Here is a 9,902-nt window from a genome sequence, read left to right as displayed (position 1 = left end):
CATACAGTTTTGGATGAAATGTTTCTGTTTTTTGCAACAAGTCTCCTGCTGCTGCTTCTGCTTTCAGATTTGGTTCCATGAATTTATCCGCACCAAAGTTCACAAGCAAAATACCACTTCCTGTTAGTTTTTTAAAGAGTTTCTGGACACTCAACTTATTCTTATGTAAAGGATTTTAAAGGGATACTAAAAAAAAGTGTCTTAGAAAAAGAAACCCAATCATTCTGACTTCTTCCTGGGTTGGACTTGAGCTCAAAAAGCACCAGATCATTGGTTGACCAAAATGCAGCTTCTGTACACAGTTGTGGGCTTCATACCTTTAACTTGGAGATAATTGAGTCTTTTATCAATCATGAAAGGCTCATCCAAACTGAAGACAGCCATGCGCAATCCTAATAACTACATTTCATTCTTCATCTTCACTCATGCTGAAAAATGGATGGCAGAAAAAGTAGCGTTTAGATTCAGATCACTCCTCTCATAATTTACATGCTTGTGACACTTTTTGTGGCTGAAATTTAGAGGTCAGTCAATCAAGCTCTCAGTTTTAGTGACGGAGAGTAAAGACTCAAATCCATTTTGTCAAGAAAAGAAACATCTCATATCTGAGAAATGAGATAACTTGACCTTGTCTTTTGAATACATTGAGTTAAACAGTTTGTCAATAAATTAAAAACACTGTGGACTGCATTTCCTTCTCCTTGAACAACCCTAATAGAAGAAGGAAAACTGTCAGACACTGAAGTGGGAAAATCTGAGTCTGGACACCAGCTATAATAACCGTCCTGGTCACATGTGCCCCAGATGACCCTCCAGTCTCAAGACTTAGTCAGGGCGTGAGCAATGTTCATGCCCCTGCAGCGTGTCCATGGGCCGGTCCTCCTGTGGCCCTCGTCTCCTGGATTGCTGATAAAAGGCGAAGGAGAGGAGCGCTGAGGGCGGAGGGTGTCCCGTCAGCTCTCACTGAGCACACCTCACTCAGTATCTGCCATCGTGAGTGTCTCTGTTTTTTATCACTGAGCTCTGACATCTTTATCTCAGCAAACTGAGCAGGTTGTTTTTCTTGTGTGATAGCTTTTTGTTTTCTTTTCCTGAGAGGCTGTGGACAGAGCTTTACTCTTTTATTGCAAGGAAGGTTATTAAATGTGTAACTTCAGTTTATCTAATTTATGACAGAGAGAGTTTTTATTAAATATTCCTCGCCAGGTATAAAGTGCACTCCTTCAGTCTTTGAGCTTTGTCAGTAGGCCTGCTTTGATTACACCTCTTCCCTCCAGCTGGGTGAGCTTCAGGCTTCAACCAATCAGAAGTGAGCTTTTAGCATAAAAGCAGGAGGTGCTGTTGTTTGTTGAGGCAGGGAGAGGGGAAGCATAGGCTCACATGGTAAGCTGCAGCAGCTGTTTGTTTCATGTTCCTTCTTGTTGCTGTTGCTTGTGTGAGCTGACTTTCAGTTTTGGTTGTGACCAAAGACCTTGTTCTCCATTTAGGTGATGTTTCATTTCTGCTGCGAACCGTTCTTTATAATGCTTGTTTCTTTCTGTTAAGATGGCACTCACACTTATTTCCATCATACTGGCTGCCATCCCTGTGGCCTACTGCTATCCTACTGCCTATCAACACCTGGAGGGAACAAACTGTGAGTATAAAAAGGGTCAAGGCATGTGTGGATCTGTTTTGGCTCCTTGTGATCTTATTTTATTTATCTTTTTACAGTAAACAGAACCTCCATTAGGTTCCTGGCTGTGGGAGACTGGGGTGGAGTACCTTATCCACCCTATATCACCGCTGTGCAGAAAGCTACAGCTCGAGAAATGAGCAAAGTAGCCGAGCAGATGGGAGCTGACTTTGTTCTGGCCCTTGGTGATAACTTCTACTTTAAAGGTGTGGACAGTGTGGATTCCCCTCGCTTTGAGGTGAGTTGAGTAAACTCCTGTTCAGATATCAGTTGTCAAAGTGACAGCACTGAGATCGGCATTTGTGGTCTCTCTTCTGGATCTTTTCAGGAAACGTTTGAGTCTGTGTACACGGCAAAGTCTCTCCAAGTGCCCTGGTATGTGCTTGCTGGTAATCATGACCATGCAGGAAACGTCAAAGCTCAGATCGAGTACAGCAAGAAATCTGACAGATGGTATGGAGCACTTTTAAAAAGACGTCAAACAGCACTTCCTGTAAAAAACCTTAAACTGTCTACATGTGACCCCTTCCTTTTTTTAATCTGTTAACAGGAAATTCCCGTCCTACTACTATGAGCTGAACTTTCACATCCCCAACACGGGGAAAACTTTAACCATCATCATGCTGGACACCATAATGCTGTGTGGAAACTCCGATGACTTCTTGGACGAGAAGCCTAGAGGGCCGCTTCATGCTGTTGATGCTAATCGTCAGCTGGTGTGGCTGCAGGAGAGGCTGGCAAAGAACAAGGCAGACTTCCTTTTAGTGGCCGGCCACTATCCTGTGTGGTCTGTGTCTGAACACGGCCCCACAGAGTGTCTCCTGCAGAGGCTGAACCCTCTGCTCATCAAATACAACGCCACTTCTTATCTCTGCGGTCATGACCACAACCTGCAGGTGGGTTCATGCAAAGGTTTGCTTTATTTTTAACCCTTGTAACCTATTTTCTGAGCCTTTGTAGCCTGAACATCCTCTTTCCCCTACAGTACATCGAAGAGTCTGGTGTGGGCTACGTGGTGAGCGGTGCTGGAAACTTCCTGGATCCTGATGTCCGTCACTGGAGCCACGTTCCCAAAGGTGCTGTGAAGTTCTTCACTGGCCAAGCTTCAACACTTGGAGGTTTTGTGCATGCAGAAGTCACAAAGAGCCACATGATCCTGACCTTTTACCAGGCCAGAGGCACTTCTCTTTATCGCACTGTCCTCTCCAGCAGGAACTTTGAGTAGAAATATTTTGCTTTTTTAACTTTGGCATTTCCATTTCAAAAGAAGAGACGTATGTTTTAAAAGAGGTTTTTACATGTTGCTGTATGAAAAGAATAAATTTAGTTTGTAACGACTGTGTCACCTTGCTGTCATGTGATTTCTGGCAAGGCTGTTCAAAAGTGGTTAGGGTGTCATCGTGTGACAGAGGAAACTGACTCAGAGAAAAGGGAGGACTGGTGATAGTTCAAGGTAATGGCAAAGTTTTGAATCATGCATTCACGCTTCGTCACCATTCATAAACCCCAGTTAGGTGCTCCCTGCACTGAGGTCTCACTATAAAAAATCAAACTAAGGGAAAATACAGTGTAGGAGCAACATCACTTATATTTAGGTCTACATTAGAACTGAGTACAATAGACCATAGTTTATTCAGGCTGACCGACCACTAAAAACACTGCTTGGTTTGTTCTTTTGGCTGCAATCAGCTGACCAAATATACTCTATAAACTTCTAGTTATGCAACTCTAAGCCAATAAACCCCTAAAACTTGAATTTTAAACAATAGGATCTAGAAAAGCAAATCAATAATAGCTTTATAGTGCAAAGTAAAAGGAATTGCATGACTTAAATACTTCAAAATAAGGATTGCAGTCAAAACTACAGTTTACATTTTTCTTGTTATCACCCTTTAATAGTGCTTGCTTTATCTTTTAATGGTGAAACTGGTGCAGATGGAGCGTTGCAAGAGTTGAATACATAAATCAAGTGCAGGAACCTTTTTAACAATGTTGGATTTCGTCGCCCACACAGATATCTACATATGGACAGCGTTTATAGACTAACAATCTCTGGTTGCTGTTGGGGGAGGAGACAAGACTTCTGCAGTCACTGCTTCTTGTCACTCGCACAGAGAACCACATGACCTGCCAACAGGGGATTAAGCTGAATGACAGCAGATTGGTGCTGACTGCAACCAAGATAAATTTAAGGTTTAAGGTAATCTTTATTATCCCCAAGAGGATATTTATTCACCAAACAAAAACATCTGAGTATCATTCATTTAAGACACCAACGGCGAAAGTTCTTGAATCTATTTGTCCTGTATTTTCTCCACCAGAGGAAAGCAGCTCAAATTCAACAAACTAATGAGCATTTACCTGGAGGTGGAGCATTGATCCAGAACAGTCTCTGGTGCTGAATTATTAAGCTGAGGTGTTTTTTACTGGAAGTGATGTTAGCAGTTATTCTTAAAGCTTTCGACCAGAAAATAAATGCTAGTAAAATATACAGAATGATGGTAGTTAGGATTTTTTTAATCATAACATTAAATCTGGATTCTCCCCATTTTGGCCTTCTTTGACCTCAGAGTAAATCTCCAAATGTTTTATGTTTTTCTGATCCAGTTCCCCTGAATTACAGTCTGTGTGTGTCAAACTGAAAGTTGGACTCACAGAGGTGAGTCAGTGCCAATAAGAAATTAGTTGCGGATAAGCTGACACCTGAGGATAAAGACAGGTAAGGATCACTTAACCCTGATTGACGTAATTCATTGCAGACTAAATAAAGCCTTGCTGACTTGCACATCAGGACACAGCCTGTGACTAGACACAACGTACTTTTGAAACCATGCATGTCTGTGATGGTTTCTCACTTGCAGGAGTCCTCAGTGGATGCCATGCAGGCTTACAGCAAGGAGCAGCAAACAGGGAGATCATTTTCTTTAAATGCACCTAACCTATTTAAATATGCACATTTTAAAAACACAGTTTAAAAATGACTAATGTGAGTAAATAAAAGCTATATTTTCAAATGGACAAACAAGCTCACAAGTTGAACCTGAACAAGCTTTGTGATGATGTTGGCTGAGAAATGCTGCAGGTTGGTGAAGATTTTATCTGCTTGATGTATATCTTAAATGCTCAATATGTCTCCCCCAGTGTTGCTTCATCAGCAGTTAGTGTAGTAAGCTGTAAAACAGACAGGATCTTTTACAACACTCAGAGTACAAAGCAGAACTTCAGCCAAAAAACAACTACTGCTTCTCACTTTTAAGGGCAGTCTCCTGACAGGTGAGGAGAAACAGGAAAGACAGATGTAGAAGATGAACAAGGGTCTGGGTTTCCTTTTTTATAGCAAATGTTAAAAGTGTTTTTTTTTTACTTTTTAAGAGGTTACTCAGATAATTCTGTTAACCCAATGTAACTTAATTTCTCTCTACAGCCCCTTTGCTTGAGTTCACATGCAGTGCTGTCCTTTCTTATGGCTCATGTGACCCAGGTGAGGGTCTGAGGGCGGACTTCCTCGCAGTCTTACCCTCCGTCCTTATTGGTTAAGCCCTAACCCCTCTGTACCAATAGGAGAACTAATGTGCCATCATGACATCTTGCCTGGCGTCAAAGTGGAGTTGAGGGCGCAAAGATATCCTGCCAAGGCAAATAGGATTAGCAAACCTTCTCTCTCTCCCCTCCCACCAGAACTGAAAAGGCCATTTTTGTAACGTTGATTCAAGTTAAGCTGCATATCCAGCAAGCTCAGGTGTTCATTTGTCTGAAGGTTGTGTTGAACAGGAGAGCTTTGGAGTGATATGTTTCATGATTCAGGCAGCAGGGGGACATGATTCATCAGAAAACACTTCACTTGTGTTCACGCACTGCTTTGTCCACCAAGGTCCTCGCTGAGACAAAAGAAAAGCAGAGCAAAACCTCTGATGGAATATCAAGGGAGTGACAGAAACTTCCTCAAAAAGATTTTTCAGACGGTGCTTGAATCTGTTGAAATCAATGTGCCCCTGAAAATTTGAATTCAATCATCAAATTAGAAGTAAATGTCAAAAGAGCCTGTTTGTTTTTGTTTTAGTAGACTAACAGTGCTTGAGGCCTGGCCTGAAGCTAAAGTCATTTTCCAACATGTGCCAACACCTTCCAGATCAAATTCTGAATCATTTTTTTTTCATAAGGGTGATTGCTCCAGAAATACTGTGACATTGTTTTTTTCCCAACATTTTCCCAACATTTACGAGCACCTATGAGAAAACGTGGACAACATACATTCTGACTATTTTCATAAAGATCTAATGTCCCTTCTTTGACCCCATACGATGTGATTCTGAAGGGTAACACCTGTCAAGGAAGGATGTCTGCTGGAAATGGGTTTCAAAGAGTAAAAGAAACAAGTAAACAGCCAAATTAATCCCCAAACGAGCCCTCTTTTGACATTTTGTGTCATGAAATAGAGAAATGTTTGAAGAAGCATCACTATTTTAACACCTTCTAAAAATGCTGCCAGTTTTCTAAAAGTGTAAGGTTGTGCTTTGTCTGCCCAGGCTGCCAATGCTGTCTTGCATTGTTGTCTTGCAAAAATCCTGCTTCTTTTCATCTCTTAACATCACTGATACAGAGGCCTGAACTCTGTTGCTGGCTGTCCGTGCACACCTTGACATGGATCCAATTAATCCTGTTATACAAACAGAATAACAATGTAAGTTTCTGAAGTCTGTCCACTCAGATTGAGCTGCTGTGCTCTGATTATCTAATTCCACAGCTCAAAAGTAATAAAAGGACTGTGTATTAAAGGCTAAGCTGCTCATCTAATCCTCTCTCCATAATCTCCTCTTCTTGCTGAGTACGAGCACCCTGAGTTTTACGGATGAGATGAACAATGTTAACTTGATGAGTTGCCCAAAATAAACTAATATCAAAGATATTATGTTAAAACATTCATATAAGTCATGAGAGAATAACCTTCAGTTGTGTTTGTGTGCGTTGTCATGACATAAGGATGTTTCTGCGTGTGTTCATGGGCTTTTATGTGCTTTTAATATCCCTGGATTTCACCAACCAGCCATTATCCTGCTTAAAATGGATCTGTCGTTTGAGTTGTATAACAGTGCATGTGTTTTTTTTTCTAACGCCAACAATCAAAAACAGAGCAACATGCAATGAGCAGAGATACTGTTAAAAAATTAAAAAGTTTAACATTTAAACCTACATGACATTAGAAAAGGTCATTCCAGCTTTAAAGCAGAACTTTTATGTGTACTCAAGTGCTTCGCTTCACCTTGGATGGCTCAGATGGTTATTTACAGATCATTTGACAGATAAATGAATCCTGGTTATGTTCATAACATCCAAAGAGACATCCTCACTGTGTCTTTCCTTTTATATTGAATAAGGTCATGCAGTCACGTGCTTACGGTCACCTCCACTAATTGAATTAACTTCGCTCTATTAGTGGGTAGGTTAGGCCAATCCTCCTAAAGGCCAGAAATATATTTAGCATCTGAATAAGACTGAGACTCAAGTGTCAGCAAGTATTTTCTTAACAGACACAAGCACTTGACCGTCACAACAATTCAATATCAACACAAACTGCTTCTTTCAGCTTCCTCTCAGGTATTCATCAAAGAAACATCTGACACCTTTTACAGCCAGTCTGTGAAATAGTGACTCTATCTGCCATCCACTGAAGCTCATCAAACAGTCCATTTAATGGCCAAATAAAGCTAATGAGATTTTTTTTTTTATTAACTTGGTCACAAGCTCTTGAGTCAATCTAAAGATTTCTGCTGTTAAAAATTCAAAATAAATGTGAATTTTCAGTATGGAGCAATAAGCCCAAAGGAGATGTGTGCAGTAATGACACTCACTTGGCACAAATCCACTGGGAAAACTGACAAGTGAAGGCCATCCCACCGACAGTCCATTCTTTATTTAGGTCATGAAAAAGTTTTTGTCCAGTACACGTCTAAGTCCAGAGCAGATAACTTGTTTGACAGTCTGGTCTTGATCGCTGCTCGTTTATGATTCCAATCAGATATGGACAGTGTTCAGAAGCTCAACATATTCATGTCTCTACGGGTTAAATGACATTAGGAGATCTGTGACACACAGGAATTGTTCATATTTTCCTCATAACCTACTTGGGAGCTGACGAGGAGCTCCAGAAGTTCAGCTAAGGAAGAAAAGCAAGGTGAGAGAAAAGAAAGCGTTGCACAGAGAAGACTGTCCTGATCCTTTGTGCTGGCTCATGCATCCGTCTCCTTTGGGAGTGGCTGATTGTAGGACGGACTGTTCATGCTTAGAGCAGAGGGGAAAAATGAAGGGATGTAAGGGATGACATTGATCAGAGGGCTGGATAGTGGGCTCCCTTCAACGGGAGTCATGGGGATGATGACATCATCCTGGTCCCACACATGGAAGGCGTTTGGGTGGGAGTGGGTGAGGGTGGATGGCAAGTGCAGAGGGTTGACTCCTTCTAACTCTCCCTCTTTTTTCATGTCATCCTCCATGGGACCCAGCAAACAGTCTGAGGAAAGACAAGAGAATAAGCATATGTTTATCTAAAACATGCTCATTACAAGGCTCACATCACAGAAACAGTCATCTTTCTACCTCTTTTAGCAAATTATGTTTGATATAGATAGATAGATAGATAGATAGATAGATAGATAGATAGATAGATAGATAGATAGATAGATAGATAGATAGATAGATAGATAGATAGATAGATAGATAGATAGATAGATAGATTGGCTGATTAATTGATTGATTGATTGATTGATTGATTGATTGATTGATTGATTGACACTTTATTTATCCCTAAAGGAAATTCAAGATATAACTTGACAAAGTCGTATCACTCATTACTTGGCGGATTTTCAAATCTTATTTTACTGTCTAAAACAGTCTTATGTATCACTCATCAAAAACCTCTACAGTTAAAAAAAAGTCAAAAAGTTGTTTTGACGATGTTCTGTTTGTCCAAGACATTAAAATAACTATGTTTTTTTAAGAAATTCTAATAAAAGCCTGGCTACTGTTCCAGAAATCTTTTTTTGTCGTCTTCATTCCCAAAGAAAACTATTTGTAGAAATGACAAACTACGTTAATAAAGTCTCAAATACAATGATGTAAATACGCAGGGCAAGATCACCGGAATACTTTCCTTTACTTTGTAGTGAGTTTGCTCAAATTGTGACTCTGTACAAATATACTGTGTTGTCTTTGATGTCAGGAGTTATGAAATACTTAACTAACAACATAAATTAATGCAGATTTGTTGCATTTTGGAACACATTCACTATGGAGTAAAGCAAAGTAAGCTCAGTGAATTTTTTTTGGACCTACATTGTTGCCCAAAAAGTTTAAATGAAATTTTTTCCATTTCTTCCTTTAAAATAATTATAATTTATACAAAAATAAATTGTGGTTTAATTTTCACTGTTATATGTTTGGGAGAGATTGGTCAATAAAGTTTTGAAACACTTTACACTTTATCTATAAAAAGTAAATCAGAAAGTCATAATAATTTCACGAGACTAGGTAAAAATCCATTTTATTCAAAACTTTATGGGCAGTGTATTTCCTTTTTATAAAAAAACCCAGATGGTTTAGAACTGTTCTGGGGAAAAAATACTCTGCATTTTTTTTCATGGCAGATTGTAGTTCACATTAATACACATGTACAGCATCCTTTAAAAAATACATAAGCATGAAACTATTGCACAAAATTATATCTTGGACACCTTACTGCTACCTGTAATAGAGTTGAGTACCTGTTATATCCAGCATTAGATCCTTAATGAGGTGACCCACGATAGCATAAGCCACAGCAACCACCACCACAGCAGCCATCACCAGGTAGAGAACAGATTTTGGAAGCTGGATTATGTCCCTTGCAGGAGGCCTGTACTCTTTGTAAAGTGGTTCTACTTTGTGAACCAAGTACTGGAAGGAAAGTCCCCCTTCTTCTGTGAAATTGAAGTTATCCATTTTCCCACAGTGAGCCTCCTCTTTCCTCAGGTAGTAAAAGTTATTCCATTATATGAAGTGACAAATGTTGCCTTTTCATTCATCCACTTGCTGGGATGTTGATTCCTACAGTGCAGAGAAAGGCAGGTAAAAGTTTCACAAGTTCAAATAAAAGTGAGATATTTATTATGCATTTTTATGCTTAACTTCTGCTTTAACTACTCAACTACCATGAAAATAGACACTTAAAGAAATCTACCCACCTGTCGAGACC

At 39.9% G+C, this 9,902-nt stretch overlaps 1 protein-coding gene across 1 annotated transcript; it reads left to right on the top strand.

The window, feature by feature from the left end:
* The first annotated feature begins 1,311 nt into the window (after window positions 1-1,311).
* On the top strand, window positions 1,312-3,020 carry acp5a (acid phosphatase 5a, tartrate resistant). The gene is made up of 6 exons (XM_074687025.1): window positions 1,312-1,383; window positions 1,546-1,636; window positions 1,714-1,913; window positions 2,004-2,128; window positions 2,226-2,571; window positions 2,661-3,020. Exons 1-6 carry the CDS (start codon window positions 1,381-1,383, stop codon window positions 2,898-2,900), a joined length of 1,005 nt encoding a protein of 334 aa, XP_074543126.1. The 5' UTR covers window positions 1,312-1,380; the 3' UTR covers window positions 2,901-3,020.
* Window positions 3,021-9,902: the final 6,882 nt, after the last annotated feature.

Source organism: Halichoeres trimaculatus, unplaced genomic scaffold (assembly GCF_033239565.1).
Source record: "Halichoeres trimaculatus isolate MK-OKI-2021-1 unplaced genomic scaffold, fHalTri1.1 fHalTri1_scaffold_2, whole genome shotgun sequence".
NCBI classification, from domain to species: domain Eukaryota; kingdom Metazoa; phylum Chordata; class Actinopteri; order Labriformes; family Labridae; genus Halichoeres; species Halichoeres trimaculatus.
The sequence above is the reverse complement of the archived record's forward strand: the minus strand, read 5'-3'. Positions and strand labels throughout refer to the sequence as shown.